The sequence below is a fragment of the Aspergillus campestris genome (assembly GCF_002847485.1).
Source record: "Aspergillus campestris IBT 28561 chromosome Unknown P168scaffold_5, whole genome shotgun sequence".
Classification (NCBI taxonomy): Eukaryota; Fungi; Ascomycota; class Eurotiomycetes; order Eurotiales; family Aspergillaceae; genus Aspergillus; species Aspergillus campestris.
Window position 1 is genome coordinate 2,088,268 of NW_020194340.1, and position 15,930 is coordinate 2,104,197.

The window sequence follows — 15,930 nt, forward strand, 5'->3', positions numbered from 1 at the left end:
CTTCGAGCTTTCCCTATGCATATATGATGATAATATACCAATCCAATCATTAGATGAAGGCCTTCTCCGAAAGCACAGATTGGCGTCAAAGAATGGCAGACGCCACTATAATTTCGCACGTGTGAAATCCAGGGATTTATAAGAGCTTGATCAGGCCGTGGTTGTAAGGGACACTGTAGATGTGACAGGGCTGTCGCACATCCTTTCTAGTCGCTGAGGTATGAGAACCAAATATCACCGCCTACAGCAATAAAATCTGCGTAGAAGATGAGGAAGTGGAACGCTAGCTCCCCAATCAGTGACTGTCTGGTTCAGCGCATGATCTGAAAATTGGAGCAGTCTAAGAAGGACACATGCTTCGTTTCTCCTGTGTTCTTTCTTTCCCCTCTAGGCGCGAAGTAGATGGTATCAGGATCCTTTCTTAATCACCACGCATGGTATATTAAGACTGTTCTGTGCTTGCGACAAGCGAGTGAAGGTTGAGGTAGGGTGATATCCCAGATACTGGTCTGGTGACTAATGTTTTCTGCCGCCTGCAAATGCTGCATACGAAGTGCAGATTGAATTAGCCCCTGCTCCAAGTGAGTGGACAGTCTTCGTGTGTTGAAGAAGCCGGTCGGGGGGGCGGGGGGACTAGAGCACTCACAATCCCAACTGGATACCGACACCTGATATAATTATGGCTTTTGCGCAATAACCAAGCAATGAGACCTCGTATTAATATATAATGTTTTCGGTTCTCAATGTCAGGCACCACTAAGATGAGAATGGAGAGGAAATGGATAGAAGAGTATTATTCTTCCAGATGTAGCGCGGAAGCTGTGTGGACGGTACCATGGTCAATGCTCAAAAAAGGGGTTGGCACCCTTTCCCGCCTTTCAGCAGCTTTTGATACATGTTGTAACTGTATGGCCCTTACAAGTGTATTGGATCTAATGAGTTAATGGACACAGGGATCTTGGATTACTTTAATGTATCCTAAATCCATAGATACTATATCAGAACATTCCCCTGGTGTTATCATCAATGAACTACCATAGTCTTTTGCTGCTCTGCTTCATCATGAAAGCATGGACGCGACCACATTCTATATAATATCTTGGAAAATCGCTTCTTGAGTTGTTATTTGGTTGACACCATGCTCTGGTGACTACTATTTCTTGATGCCCCACCCCTTGTGTTCTAGTACTCCAATATATATACATCCATTATATTATTGCCTATGTAACCTACGAGGATAGTTATACGCCTGACCGTAAATTTGGAGAATGATACTTTCTTATCAAAGATGGACAACTGATTCATATCAACAACATATGGGTAAGATAAGATAAAGATAGTCTCTCATCTTTGACCGAGTAAGACAAGATCCAATGATCTTCAGATGCTGGCTATTGTTGCAGGAGATGGTTGCCTGGGACTAGGCCACTTTTAGTCAATGTTTTCTGAGCTGGGATGTTAGAAGCGTCAATCCGAGTTATTATAGACGTCACGCACGAGGGCTAAGCACATATATTATACATAATTAATGGTGATAGTTATGGGTAGTTAGCGCTAATAAATGGACATAGTAAACCTTGCCATATATTAGAGTACTTTAGGCTTGGTCTAGCGAATAGTACCACTACTTAGATGCTGCGCATAACTTCATACAGGTTAGAGATATCTTCAGAGATATATATGTAAGTTATAAGATTATCAAGTGACTTCAAATCACTACCAAGCACAACTGTTTTAATTATGTAGCCATGGTATGAAATAATGGTCTCGACTGTATTAACTTGGTAATAATTTACTCTTCACTTTCATCTTCCTCGCTTGTCATCTCAATATTCTTTTTTGAATCTGGTGGGTTATTGATGTTGCCCTCGCTTTCACCCTGCTGCTCATCTCCTTCGTCTGTGTTACTCTTAATCGCATCATATTCTGGCCGGGGAACAGGCTCCCCAAGCTCCCCAAGCGCAGTCTCTATCTCTGGCAGTATTTTCAAGAGACAAGCAAACTGGTCAACGGGCAAAGAAATCCCCTGCAATGTTAATCAGTAGGGCTGTTTAGCAATGTGCTATTTGGGTCATGAAAACGGACTTTCTTGCCAGGAAGCTCTTGCCCATCTTTCTCGTAATACTCTCTGATATTAACCATATTCTTTCCTCGAAACGATGAGACATTGACGCGTCGCATTTTAGATATCTCCCAGTATTTTTCACCATTCGCGTCAACTTTTGCGGAGGAGTTTGAGGCAGTGGTCGCGGGTTTACTTTGTCCGATCGGTTTGGCTCTCTTCACATGAGAGACCTCATCATCGCCAGAATCATGATCGGAACTTAGCACGCGCTTTTTTCTAGTGAAAGGCATAGCTTGTAGGCGACAGCAAAGTGGGATATAAAGTGGGACGTGGTGAAGATGATGGACGACGGTCTTACGTAGGTTACGAGAGCAGAAGACGACACCACCGCCTTAGGAAGGAAGGGATTGCCGCCAAGACATACAGTACAATACAGCAGGAACCCAAACTCGTTACCAGTTTCTAGGGGTCATATACTCGATATATGTATTCAATTTACGGTAGCATGTGGTTTGCTTGAATCTGATCGATACCTCAGCGAAAGCTATCTACTAGAAAGTGACGGCCCTCAAGGCTTGCAAGAAGACTGCAAAAACAAAACCTCTCGCAACAACGTCGACTTGAAGGCAGTCAAAGACCTTTTCGAGAGCTTCTCGACTAGCAGCAGCACCCATGACACTTGTCAAAGCCTGAGGCAGGCCCCTCTGGACGAACAAACTTCGCGCTTTTTTCCGAAGGCGTTCCTTCTCGGCATCGCTCGGTGGCGGCGGCCAATTCTTCAGTTCTTCTTCGGTTGGTAATGAATTTTCACGCAGTCTTGTGAGATATGATCCAAGGGCATCATCCGACGTATTGGCATCGATCATAGATTCTTGCATCAAGACACGTATCGTCTCCAAGCTTGGATTGCCGGGGCGCAAGATGTATGATTTTGCCGCATTCAATAGAGTGCGCCTTATGTTCCAGGCGGATGATAACATGTACAACTCGTTGATGACAGCAAAGATGAGCTCCACAGCTATTCGGGTCTCGTCTTGAGAGATAGAGTGTTTTCCAGTCCCCGACTTATTCAAAAAGCTGGTCTCGTCCTTCGTAGACTCCGAGAGGCGGTTAGGCTGTTGATTCTCTAAATTTTCAGCTTCTCCCGACAATGGAGAAGTGGAATAGTTAGCCTGACAAGGGTTGTTCTCCTGGTCCAACTGCGGCACTGGATGGTCAGACATTGCGCTCTTATCTGACTCCAAATGTGAACTGTCGACCTTTCGTTCCTGAGAACCTTCGTGGCTTGCAGATGACCCATCTGCTGTTTGAACATCATCAAAGGCCTGTTGTCCATTTGCTGCAGTAGAACTGAAGGATGCGTTTCTCCCGGTCCCCACCCCAAAGACGCCACCCACACCATTGAAAACTGCCTTACTTCCCCCAGACACACTCTTGGGTGCATTCGTGAACACACCCAGAACACCCTTTCCCATATTCTCAATCGCAGCTTGTGCGGGAAAAGAAAAGCCAGGTTTTGCAGAGCTCCCAGCAGATTGAGGACTGATGGGTCCATCTTTTTCAAGGAACCTCTTCATCTTCTCGCATTCTGCAAGTTCCTCATACTCAAGAGCATCTTGCAAATATCGCTCAAGTTTCCTTGACAGTGCGTATTTCGTTTGGCCCTTCCACGAAGGAAGGACAGAATGGTTATCTCTGAAGTTTTGAAGTCTGTTCAATCGCGAAATCGTTTCCAATGTCTCATGGAGAGACTCGAAATCGGCGTACTTTCTGAACACCATCCATCCTGCGCGATTTGAAGAAACAGCTTCGATTTGGAGCAGGTAATTGAATGCGGGTTTAGAGCGGATCAATGCCGTTTCTTCGAGACCTGACCCATCTTCCACGGAGATGGAAGCACGATGGAGCGTCAACGGACGCGATACCGAGACCTTTTGCGAAGTGGTTTGGGATGGATGTGAACTTGATGACGGTGGCGGCGCCGAAGAGGTCATCGGAAAAGGCTCAGTTTCTCGGGTATCTTGAGTGGGATCCATAGCCTCTTCAGCGGGCATGTTAGATTTTTCGCCGCTGTCTTGGGAAAACAAATCCCCGTCCTCTCGATCGGATTCAAATGATACTGTTTGCGATTCATCACGTGTTTGTTCAGAACTTTGCCTGTGTAGATTTTGCGCAGCCATCATGGCGCTTAGCCTTTTTGTCTCTGCCAATGCCTGCTCGGTGGCTGCATCCATAGAATCACGCATGGATTGACTGCTGCTGGAAGAACGTTTTGGATCCAGCCCACCAAGCTCCGATGATGCTGACATAGGCTGCTTCATATCGTCGTTTTGCTTCTTTCCATCGACCCCTTGGTTCCTTGCCCCTTCAACACCAGCATCAATGGCACTCATTATTTCAGATTCGCCTTCACTGAAAAGGTAGATGATCCAACCATTGATAAATTCAGGGCGCGAAAGACTCGAAATTGTCGTTTCGAAAATGATTCCAGACAGAACTTCACGTAAAAAGTTCCGTACCGTGGGGCAACTGTATGCCTTCTGGTCCAGAAAGTTGGATAATATATCGTCCGCTATTAAATTAAGCTTCTTCTGTTGTTGCTGGCGGGCCAGAAGATTTGCCAGGCTGCTCTCTGGGTGTAATTCTATGTAATGCAGGACGGTTTGCTCCGGTGCAGAAGACCCGGGGTTTTCAAGGGCTGTGGACAGTTCGTTTAAAAATACAATGATCATGGAGGAGGAATTAGTAACGAATTCTAGGAAGGCATCTGATGTGCGTTTGCGCGAAAGGTGAGATGACACCGCGTAGACAAATGAGGCAAACAATCGCCGGCAAGACATGGGGAATGTCGACTCAGTTGGCAATATCGGTTCATACCAATAACTGGACTCCATTATGGTAAGTCTGTGAGTTGACATAAAAGTTGGAGACTTACTTTACGTAGTCCCTGATGACTGCATCAGTCAACGAGCGCAAGGCAGCTGCTGTTTCGGGACGGAAGGAAGAATAATCCAATTGTATCTCTGATGCTTCCTGGACAGCATCCTGTCCCTGGCGATCGTCATTGTTCCGGTCAACCTCGCCAGATTTGCGTATCGGCCAATCAAGCAGCCTGTTGGCGATATCCAATGCAAGTTCTCGCCTTCTGACGGGGTTTCGTGCATCCAAGGGTCCACTCGCGGCATGATTTGCGTCTCCCTCCCACGTTGCATGTAAGACGACACCAGTAGCTATCCCAATCAGAAGAAGACCAACCCGTCCCAAAACAATATATGTCACCCCTATCAAAAGAGCGAAAATACCAAGCAGACCTTCAGTGCTCGATGTTGCGAGGAGGTTGAGAATGTAGTCAAGAGCGTCTTTGGGCTGGACAAGAGGAGACGAGGCATTGAGCTGCACGTCTTCAGGGTCCGCACTGTCTGTTATTCGCGTCCCTTTAGCTGGTTGAGACCCAGGTTGGTGGGAAGAAGACACATCATCTGAAGTGACCATGTTCATAAGTCACCGTGAGGTGTCGCATTGGCCAGTAATCAAAGCGTGCACGAACGAGACTTTGAGGATATTAATAGACTCCACCCAGTCGACTCGACGATTGCACAAATGACAATTTAATCAGAGATGCTGCAATGGGAGTTGGTTCGGTGATTTGTCAAAATAACGGTAGTGGCTTTCGGGCCTATATATGGAGTAGATAGTACTGTATTCGTACCGGGGTAGGTTACGTTAGACCCATACTAACGACGTGGTCCAGAATATTCTGCCACCGCCTCTGGACAACAAGCAACGCAGCGTGCTTCTTCAGGCGTACTAAGGTACCCCGCCGGCATGTCATAAATACTTTTAAGTTATTCAATTTATAAAATCTTGGTAACTAACTATTTTTCAAATTAAGAAATCATCAGTGGCTGCTGGTAGAATGACATATCATACCTACCTAACTGAATATCATTGGATTTCTCTGTCTACGGTTTGCTACGGTTTGCAGTGTTATCATTAATCACCTATTCCGTACACGGCTGGAACACTTTGGTTAACTGTCTATGGTCGTGATGACTTAATAACGATATTATCTTAGCCAGTGAACTGTTCTATACTTCTAGCTATAAAGAGGTTAACTAACTATACTCCAACCGTAGGCTGATAGAGAGGTATGGATTGTGCGGACACGGCGGGTTGTAGCTCGCCAGGGCTCTGGCCTCTGGGAAACGCTGGCACGGTTGGCAAACTACGTACGTATACTCCAGGGATGTCATATTAACTCGGAGGCAATTACTAAGATCGACCTATGATAAGATCAACTACTGTATGCCTGAGTATTTCGGTAATCCTGAAATCTATAATGCCCTAAAGGTTAGTTATCTGCCCAGACCTGCGGGAAAACCCAGCAATGTTGAGGTTGTACTCCGTACACCGTCTATAATAATGCAATGTGGTAATATGGTCAATTACTAGGTATGGCATAGTCGGTAATTCTTGGAGTACACAAGTGACGGTGTGAGCTACGGTGCTCGTCTACCCTAACAATCTCCCGGAAATACGGATATCCTGTTTGGCGAGAACAAATGGCGGAACAAATAACCTTTCTATTAGACCTATAGTACGGAGTACAGAACTCTAATCTCTCATGTATAAGATAATTATAATAATGTGTCCTGTTCTCTAATGCCTCGCTGTTTGTGTAGAAACCGCAGAAAGGGCAAAAGAGAAGTGGATTTCTTCTACGCTGCCCGAGTGAATCCAAACATTCAAAGTAAATGCATGTCATGTCGGAAGAAAAAGGCAGCGATTGTGTAGTCTTCTCAATACCGTCTCATCTCTCCCTTTTTCTTTCTTTCGTTTCTTCTTCTACTGCTCAGCGTTCTGCGTATTGTTGCTAGGATGTTGGCCGTTATTGTATTTTATGTATTTCGTGTGAGAGCCACGCGCGACAATTGTTACGTGTTCAGCATCCAATCTCTTGGAGATGGACACTGTTGTAAATGCAAGCGTCTTACCGACTTTGTCAGCGCGGCCTTCGATCTCAAGCCAATCTCCTGCAGTTGCTGTAGAAAGATAGTTGATATGGATATCGGTGCTCACACCCGTGGAGTCGAGACCACAGGAAGCAATTGCAAGTCCACCTGCCCAATCAGTAACACAGGCCGAGAAAACACCGTGCAGGGTGCCCTTAGAGTTAAGATGACGAGGTGTAACCTGGAGTCGAGCCTGGAAAACACCTCTCTCGGCATGATGGATCTCTATGTCGTCAAGGAGAAAGGCATATATGGGACTATTGACACGAATGCGTCCCCAGACCTTCTGAACTTGATCCATTTCCTGATTTTGATTCATGATAATCAGTTGGCGCCGAATTATCGGGCTTAATGGATAAAGAGCAGAGGTTGAAAAGAAGGGTGGTGCAGAGATCGATTACAGAAAGAAATCAGAGAACTTATAGTGCGGAAAGTGGACTTGCAAACACAACAAACGTTTGTTTATAGCTCAACACCGCCCTCATAGGTACCGTACCGTACCGGCATAGTCCTTACTACGGGGCTAAGGTAGCGTACTACCGATTCTAGTGAATCTGTGACCACGATTTTGTTACCTGAAGTACCGCATAATGGACAGTAATCCTGGCTGGCTCTCAGCTGACCATAGTCACGTAGATACATGACCTGCTGGCGTATGAACCTAAAATGAGGTTAATTTGACTACCTTCCCTGACATAGTAATAAGATACACGAGGTGTGTAAAAGTCTATACCTCGTCTCCGTACGGAGAATGGATACGATCAAATTACGCGAGGGCTTGCTGTTTAACGCGCCCTAATTGGCTGACTCTCTTCCTTTTCGTACATCGCGCCCGGCACCCTCGGCGGTGGTCCTGAACTACTGGTACAGGTCTCGTAGTAGTTCGCCCGTCAGTATGAGTACCCAGTACCAACCTCCTGAATAATTATTGATCTGTAGCCTGTTTACCTTAGGTATCCATGTAGGTACGGTATGTAGATACTGAATGCATAGCAATTGCCTAATCTCACTAGGCTTGTGCAACCATCGTTGTGTGTATATTATACAGTTGCTGCTTGACACCTCCCCGACTGCCAATTCGAAGCTATTCAGATCAATTTATTTATATATCTCTAATTCAATACTAGGGAGTAAGCTACTGTGCGGTGGGGGACATCCCTGCGTATTGAAACCATATGCTGCCAGGCATCACATCTGGTCTCACTGGGTGATACTCGATCATGTTTCGTTGGTAAAGTCGATTGGGCAGGTATAGAAGACATCAACTGCTCGATATGGCACCCCGTAAGTTGCGGGGGCCTTGCTTGTCTATATTGAGTAATGGGCAACTGCTAAGCTTGGAAAGTTTGGCAACCCAGGTCCGCAAGTATTTGTGTGCTATAGAAGATATAATTGGTATGCGCTCTCTAGATCCATGCCCTGCCAGTGTAAAACGGGCCCAACAATGAATTAACCAGAAGAGGAGAAAGAAGGGAAGACAAAAGGTGTCTGGGCAGAGAGAGATAGTATTCAAAGTTTAATCTAACTTGTTCCTCATCACCAAGCCCTTCAACCAGGCGGGCATCTAAAAACGACTCAATCCAAACCCATTGCCGAGGAAAATTCTTGTACTGGAAGTCAGTGGTCAGATGCCCGGCTATTGTCTGGGACGCGAATTGCGTCTAGACAACATCTGGGAAAGCATGAAATGATTAACATCCTCATCTGCCCAATATGTAAGGTGGCTGGCGATGCTGGCAATTAAGGAGATATCAAAAGCCCCTCTGTTCACGAAAACATTAGCAAGTCATTGTTAAGATCACAATGGATGCAGTCCTAAACAGCACTGGATAACTTACTCCTGGATGCTGTAGTCAACTCGTCCATTCGAGTTCAATGACCGCACTTTTTCGTCCTCAGCCTTTAGCTTCATTTCGTGCTGAGTATGCTCGTAGTCACCGGACTCGGGCCCTATCGGCTGGGATTGATTTTTGCCGAGCCTATCTTTAAGCCCAGGTGTGCCATTAAATAGTGTCTCCATAGCCGGATTTAGCACAGTATGCCGGCCGATATCGTCGGATCCACCTGGAGAATCCAGACCAGCAGAGCCTGACGTCGGGGCCTGCTGGGATTCTGAGCCAATATAAGATTGTTGCTGAGAATCTTCCCCCAAGTTCAAACTCAGCCCACGATTGAGCAAGCCACTCGCAACACCAGAAGTAAGGTTATTCCACAAAGAACCTACGCTTTGGCCTACCCGATTGCCAAATACAGACAAGCTTTCCCCGGATGCTGTCCAAAGACTCTTTTTCACAGATGGCAAGGGTTGCGGCTTCAGTGACGACATTTCCGGCGATATCAGTGGCTCCATACGGTAGCTAACAGGATCAGATGGATGAAATATGTTGTACAGTTGCCCGCAATTTGGCGACGATACAATAGATCTGGAGTCGTTCAAAAAACCGGTGCTGGGATAAGCAGGATGGCGTGTGGAGGCAGATGGTTGCGACGATGGATAGACAGATCTTCTGCCGGAGATGGTCTTTCCTTTGAGCATCTGGAATAGTGCGATTGGCGACCCCAAACAAAAAAATTCCTCACAGTTGAAGTCAAATGAGCGACTTGAAGATGCTTCTTGCTGGCCAGTGCTCGTATCCGCACCAGAATCTTGCTTTGTGGAGCTGAGATTATGGTCTTGATGGCACAGTATATCAAAGAGAATGGCACTACCAAGGGAATGGCCACAAAGACTCACCGATCCCTGGAAAGACGGGTTTCGTTCCTTATAAAGCTTGACAATGCGATTGCACTCATCCTTGACAATGGTAGAAATGTGCTCGCAGTATGCACTTTGGTATAAAAGCACGTCCATTGCCAAGTCAGATATCAAATTCCGTACCGACGGCACGCTGTCTAGCGTAATGTCCGCGAGGCTTGGGTACAGGTCACTGTCTAAGACGTCTGCGTCCGTAAGATCAAGTTCTTTTCGGTTTTGCCTTACACCGTGGTGTGGAAAGTCAAGAAGATGCCTCCAGCTCCTAAGATTGATCAGCACACATCCATGCATGTTCTTTATCGTGATCCCGCAATTGTAGACCTACACAGGAAGTACCTGAACCCGACAGTTTTTATGTTTATCTGCGTATGAAGAGTTTAATTCCTGGAGGCCAGGCGAGGCTAAATAGACCCCCTTCATAGTCTTGCGCAAGACATTCACATCGTGTATAAAGTTTATGCTTTCTAAGCGTAAGCCCAGCCTTTGGCCAATCCCATGTGTAACAAGGATTAAATGATCAACTTCCCGTTCCCTATCTTCATTGTCGATTTCTCGCGAATCTTCCATCTCCTTCTCCTCCTGCCTACGCGCTTGCTCTTCGAGTTCATCTCTATTCTGTGGTTCGCCGGCAAGAGAAGACATTTGCCTTTCCAGGGTTGATCTTGGACTTTTGTCCGAGATGCCTTGGTTACCTGGGCTTTGGCCATGGGCTGTGCTGCTTTTGAGGGTATCTGTTTGGGCTTTGTCTTGAGATCCCGTAGGAACCGTCCCAGGAAAGCCAGAGGGCGACCCTGTATCTAATTTCCGCGCAATGTTGTTGGAAGCTGGTTCCTTTTGCTTCCTTGCATCATTGAATCCACGCACTACCTTTGTTCCGGGAACACCGCCTAACTTTTGATAAACAGTTGTGCTCACCCTAGACATGAAGTCATCGTTGGCCAACAATGCTTTTGAAGAATCTTGATACGTAGCTATGCTGTTCATGTAAGCACCAAATAGTCGATAGCTTTGAGACTGGTTGGCCGGGGTAGGGGACATGTTGGCGTTATCTTTGTGATATGCAGACGAGTTCAACTCGTTTGGACCGGAGGAATCAGAGACCGTATTTGAATTAATGGCACTTGTGTTTTGATCATCGGCTGGCAAAGTAGATGAATGCTGGCTAGGATGAGGTTGAAGCTGCCCCTTTGGTGTCCGCCATGGCTTTACTTTGAGATAGCCTTCTTCAAGCTGGGTAGCGAGATTTTCCTCGCATGGCTTGATAGTGGAGCCGTCCTGAAAGAACCAGGTCCCACGGCGCACTTCATATATGGGCCCTTTCCAGTAGGCAGGGCCGAGTTCTCTGCGGTCCACGTCCACATCAAATAGATAATCCTCGTTGACGGGCACCTTGGTTGAGGTGCTGCGCCCGCAATCATGGTCTTCGCCATGCCTGGAGTTTTCGCCCCCAAACTCCAATTCAGAAAACCTTTGAAATGTAGTTTCAATAGCCTCTGAATCTTTATTGGAAAACGGAACGAATTTCTTCGGGGGGGCTAGTTGTTTCGTTTCATGACTCTCTTTATCGAAGAGCGCCGGTTTCCATTTGGGCGAGTCGACAGCGTAGAACCATCTTACTTTCAGAGGAGGACAGTCTTTCGGGTATCGATGCAAGCTGATTCTGTGTCTATGTGTGACAGTATGGTCTTCGCCCTGGGAACGTTGTAAAACACCCGGATCATTGCCATGTGTAATCGCTTGTTGGGGTGTCTGGCTTCTGGAAACACCCCAGGGAGATATTGACCCCAGGAATGTCCCTCGATAAGTTTCCCCAGACATGGAGCTCTGGAGAGCTCGGATGTTTGGAACGCGAGCCAATTTGGTTAATTAAATGCTTTCAAGTAGGAGCCGAGTCGTTCAGAGAAGAAAATACTAGGCTTCGGTCGTATCAGAAAAGAAGTTGAAGATACAGTAAGTACTAAACACTCGGTAGCTTCTGCATGGGAACAAGTTGCAGATCGGAGATTTGAATACTGCTTATGCAGTAATAATACGTAACCAACGTAAGTTACCAAACTTGCTTGGTGGGCCAACCAACATCTGCATGTGGAAGCATTGCCCCTCTGAGCCGAGTCCACTGCGTCATTGTCACCCGAGAGATTCAATACATAAGGAACTGGATCGCGAATACCTCACAATTGCAACACTGATAATTGGCTAGGAAGTTTAAGATCATCGAGTTTTACATATTAGGCTCCCGGGTTTATACCGTCGCTGCTGCCTTGGGGACGAAATTCCATCGATACTGTGGGCGTACGTAGTAGTCTGCCTTATTGTTGCCCTTTGCTCAGTCGACCCCACCCCGCTTTTCCACATCGTTCTCCAGGGGGGAATAATTGAGCACTGTCTAGGCCACCTAACCATGAACATCAATTGATTGAGCATCACTCATATCCACCTTTCAGTCAGAACACACTCGGATCTGTCGCCCAGATTCGAGTCACAGTATTTTGCCCTTGAAAGCTTGATTGTTTTGTGACGTTGGTTCTTCATTTCGCCTCGAATTGCCAGCGACTCTTTACAACACCCGCCATTTCTGGCCTGGAGTACCAAACCAACTCTTACTGCAAAGAGCAAAACGCAAAGATGAACGTGATTAAACTCCAAAAGTTTGTTCATCCTAGTCTTCTTTAACTCCCCCACCTTATTCTTGCTCTAGGTCTAGGGTCCAATATCGTTTGGTGGCATCGATTCTAACTGCTTTTTCAATTACACAGGAAATTCCCGCAGTTTGAACAAGGGGAGATCTTTGCTCTCCAAGATTCATTCCGGAAGCTGGATCTCGATGACAGAGGTTCTCTGGATGAGACGACTGTTATAAAGGCCACCCAACAATCCGAGCGCCAGCCCTATGATGTTGTTCGACAGGCCTTGAAAGAGGTTGAGCTTGATAGCTCTCGCAGAGTGGAACTCGAAGACTATGTTGATGTTAGTGAAACATTCCCTGTTAGTACATATTTTGTAGAAGAGACTAATGGGGCAATATAACAGCTTATCTCTAAACTTCGTTCTACTCCAGCAAGCAGCAAACCTGTTCGTGACCCAAGCTCTCCTGCAGCGGTCCCTGGGGGCGGGGCTGGCGCGTCTCGCCATGTCTCCAAAGGCAGCATCGGGGGAAGAATCCAAGTACAAGGGTCTTCTGCAAACGTAACCCACACCATCAACGAAGACGAAAGAACTGAGTTCACAAGACACATTAATGCTATTCTTGCTGGCGACCCCGATATCGGTGACCTTCTTCCATTTCCCACAGACACCTTCGAGATGTTCGACAAGTGCAAGGATGGCCTTGTTCTGGCAAAACTGATAAATGATAGCGTTCCGGACACTATCGACGAACGTGTTCTGAATAAACCAGGGAGGAAGATCAAGAACCTGAACGCATTTCATATGACCGAGAATAATAACATAGTGATTAACTCTGCCAAAGGCATTGGTTGCTCGGTCGTGAATATTGGAAGTGGCGATATCATAGAAGTTCGCGAACACCTTATCTTAGGTCTGATATGGCAGATCATCCGTCGAGGTCTGCTCGGCAAGATTGACATCAAACTCCATCCTGAGCTTTATAGGCTCTTGGAGGATGATGAGACGCTAGAGCAATTTCTTCGTTTGCCTCCAGAGCAGATTTTATTGCGCTGGTTCAACTATCATTTGAAAAATGCCAAATGGGATCGAAGGTGAGTGTGCTCAGCCAACTCTGATTTTCCCAAACAACCCGTGGACCACTGAGCAGTGTTCTTTCGGAATCTCCCAGGGCAAACCATTTTGCTGATACCTTCGCAGGGTGACGAATTTCTCCTCCGATGTGAAAGATGGTGAAAACTACACCGTTCTTCTCAACCAATTAGCACCCGATACATGCTCGCGGGGTCCCCTTCAAACCAGAGACCTGCTTCAGCGAGCTGAGCAGGTATTAACCAATGCAGATCAATTAGGATGTCGCAAGTTCCTCACTCCAACTTCTCTTGTTGCTGGAAACCCGAAACTCAATCTCGCTTTTGTGGCCAATTTGTTCAACACGATACCAGGCCTTGACCCAATCACGGAGGAGGACAAACTAGAGGTGGAGGATTTCGACGCAGAGGGAGAACGTGAAGCTAGAGTTTTTACGCTTTGGTTGAACTCGCTGGATGTCCAGCCAGCAGTCAATTCTCTCTTTGATGATCTTCGCGACGGCACCATCCTGCTACAAGCCTATGACAAGGTGATTCCAGGGAGCGTCAATTGGAGACACGTTAACAAGCCTCCGGCATCTGGTAATGAGATGATACGTTTCAAGGCAGTGGAAAACACAAATTATGCCACCGAGCTTGGAAAACATGTTGGATTTTCTCTAGTTGGCGTCCAAGGTGCCGATATTACTGACGGTCAGCGGACCCTTACTCTTGGGTTGGTGTGGCAATTGATGAGAAGGGACATCACAAATACACTTTCGAGCTTGGCACAGCGGATGGGCAAGCGTGAAATTACAGATTCAGAAATGATTCGGTGGGCCAATGATATGTCACAGAAGGGTGGCAAAGCTTCAGCCATACGCAGCTTTAAGGATCCATCCATTGGCTCGGGCATATTTCTCCTTGACGTGCTCAGCGGCATCAAGAGTAGCTACGTGGACTATGACCTCGTCACCTCCGGCCGCACTGATGAAGAAGCTTATGCGAATGCGAAATTGAGTATCAGCATCGCAAGAAAGCTCGGTGCAACAATTTGGCTTGTTCCTGAGGATATCTGCCAAGTCCGCTCTCGGCTTATCACGACCTTCATTGGTGAGTCTCCCTTCAAACCCCTAGAGCTGTATTAGCAGTGGTGACTGACTTTGTCGAAAGGTTCTCTCATGGCTGCGTACGAAAAGATGCAATAGATTACGTTTTCCTGGCTATGCCAACAACGGTCAGATGCAGGGAACAAGCGTTTTTCCTTACCCCCGCTACCTTCAGTCTCGTTTTTCTTTTGTGATTTTTAGTAGTGCAGCTCAACCAATAAAACAATATAGCAGCGTTGGTCCATTATGTTCAATTCTACATGGATAGGCACAAGAGCCAAGTCTCGGGCCTGACAGATACTGCTATCAGTGTCTAATTTAGGTTTGATATATATATATATATATATATGTATATTTTCATCCGAAGTCGGTTCAAACGCATATGGAGTACATGTTCCATGTTTTCATTACTCTGCGCGTTATGGCTTTACGATGACATGGCAGGGAGTATAAGCCCAATTGATGCAGTGCCGGATGAGCTCAGTGTACACACTAGGGGTAGCTACGGTCACCATAGAGGAAGTCAACTGATGTTTACATGCGCCTTCGCCCTCCAGACATAATGCCATGGCACGCCCCTTGACACCCTCCTGCATGACAACTTCGTAAATAGTTCTATGGTGTGGCTACATACACATTTTATAATTATATGTCAGGTTGAACCTATCAAGTCCGTAAATTGCATACCGGCCACTTGCTTTACCTGTCCATCTAAGTGCTGGTTCGGCTGATAATCTTGCTTCCATGATCGTTGTCTCCTGAGACTAGCGCAACAATAAACTAGATATGACGTATAGAACCGACAGACTTTTGATTACCATCTAACGTCCTGGAAAATAGGGTCTCTCCGCGCCGTTCGTGGTGGTTTTGCCGCCAGGGAGGGAATATTTCTCAAGATGTACATGAAGTGCAAGTCACAGCATCTCTTGCGGAAGATTGAAATAACAAGTGGATTCCATATAATTATATACCAGCTCTAGTGGCTCAGGGCGGACCTTCGAGCTCAATTTCACGCATTTTGACAAAATCAGGATAGACAACATTCGAAGTGTAATTATAGATTCAACAACGGCATAACTACTGCTACAGTTCATGCGTAATTACGTTGCTCCTGTTGGATTAATGATGTCGACAAATTAACTCAAGAAGTCTTTTTTTGTTCCTTGAAATCATAATAAGAACATGGAACATTTAAGTGAGCATCTAACCTTCAATTCATATACCTTTACATAAATTAGATGATTTATATTATCACAGTTTGGCTCTTCTGCTTCTCAGTCTGGCACTCCACCGC

General features: G+C 46.2%; 5 protein-coding genes across 5 annotated transcripts; 1 reads left to right on the forward strand and 4 right to left on the reverse strand.

The window, feature by feature from the left end:
• Nucleotides 1–1,706: 1,706 nt before the first annotated feature.
• Nucleotides 1,707–2,485, reverse strand: P168DRAFT_149202 (transcriptional coactivator p15/PC4 family protein). The gene is made up of 2 exons (XM_024832791.1): nucleotides 2,086–2,485; nucleotides 1,707–2,026 (listed from the first exon to the last, which is right to left on the reverse strand). Exons 1-2 carry the CDS (start codon nucleotides 2,353–2,355, stop codon nucleotides 1,793–1,795), a joined length of 504 nt encoding a protein of 167 aa, XP_024693926.1. The 5' UTR covers nucleotides 2,356–2,485; the 3' UTR covers nucleotides 1,707–1,792.
• A 131-nt stretch (nucleotides 2,486–2,616) lies between these two features.
• On the reverse strand, nucleotides 2,617–5,705 carry P168DRAFT_268527 (PX domain protein; the record flags this gene model as incomplete). Its single annotated transcript, XM_024835094.1, has 2 exons — nucleotides 5,001–5,705; nucleotides 2,617–4,948 (listed from the first exon to the last, which is right to left on the reverse strand). Exons 1-2 carry the CDS (start codon nucleotides 5,561–5,563, stop codon nucleotides 2,617–2,619), a joined length of 2,895 nt encoding a protein of 964 aa, XP_024693927.1. The 5' UTR covers nucleotides 5,564–5,705.
• A 924-nt stretch (nucleotides 5,706–6,629) lies between these two features.
• On the reverse strand, nucleotides 6,630–7,461 carry P168DRAFT_290111 (PaaI family thioesterase). Its single transcript, XM_024837138.1, has one exon. The coding sequence runs from the start codon at nucleotides 7,376–7,378 to the stop codon at nucleotides 6,911–6,913; it is 468 nt and encodes a 155-aa protein (XP_024693928.1). The 5' UTR covers nucleotides 7,379–7,461; the 3' UTR covers nucleotides 6,630–6,910.
• A 990-nt stretch (nucleotides 7,462–8,451) lies between these two features.
• P168DRAFT_304349 (DDHD family phospholipase) lies at nucleotides 8,452–11,795 on the reverse strand. The gene is made up of 3 exons (XM_024838837.1): nucleotides 10,158–11,795; nucleotides 8,916–10,094; nucleotides 8,452–8,840 (listed from the first exon to the last, which is right to left on the reverse strand). The coding sequence occupies exons 1-3, from the start codon at nucleotides 11,648–11,650 to the stop codon at nucleotides 8,714–8,716; spliced, it is 2,799 nt and encodes a 932-aa protein (XP_024693929.1). The 5' UTR covers nucleotides 11,651–11,795; the 3' UTR covers nucleotides 8,452–8,713.
• Nucleotides 11,796–11,980: 185 nt separating this feature from the next.
• sac6 (fimbrin) lies at nucleotides 11,981–14,902 on the forward strand. Its single transcript, XM_024835095.1, has 5 exons — nucleotides 11,981–12,480; nucleotides 12,589–12,799; nucleotides 12,863–13,551; nucleotides 13,658–14,640; nucleotides 14,701–14,902. Exons 1-5 carry the CDS (start codon nucleotides 12,458–12,460, stop codon nucleotides 14,733–14,735), a joined length of 1,941 nt encoding a protein of 646 aa, XP_024693930.1. The 5' UTR covers nucleotides 11,981–12,457; the 3' UTR covers nucleotides 14,736–14,902.
• The last annotated feature ends 1,028 nt before the right edge of the window (nucleotides 14,903–15,930 follow it).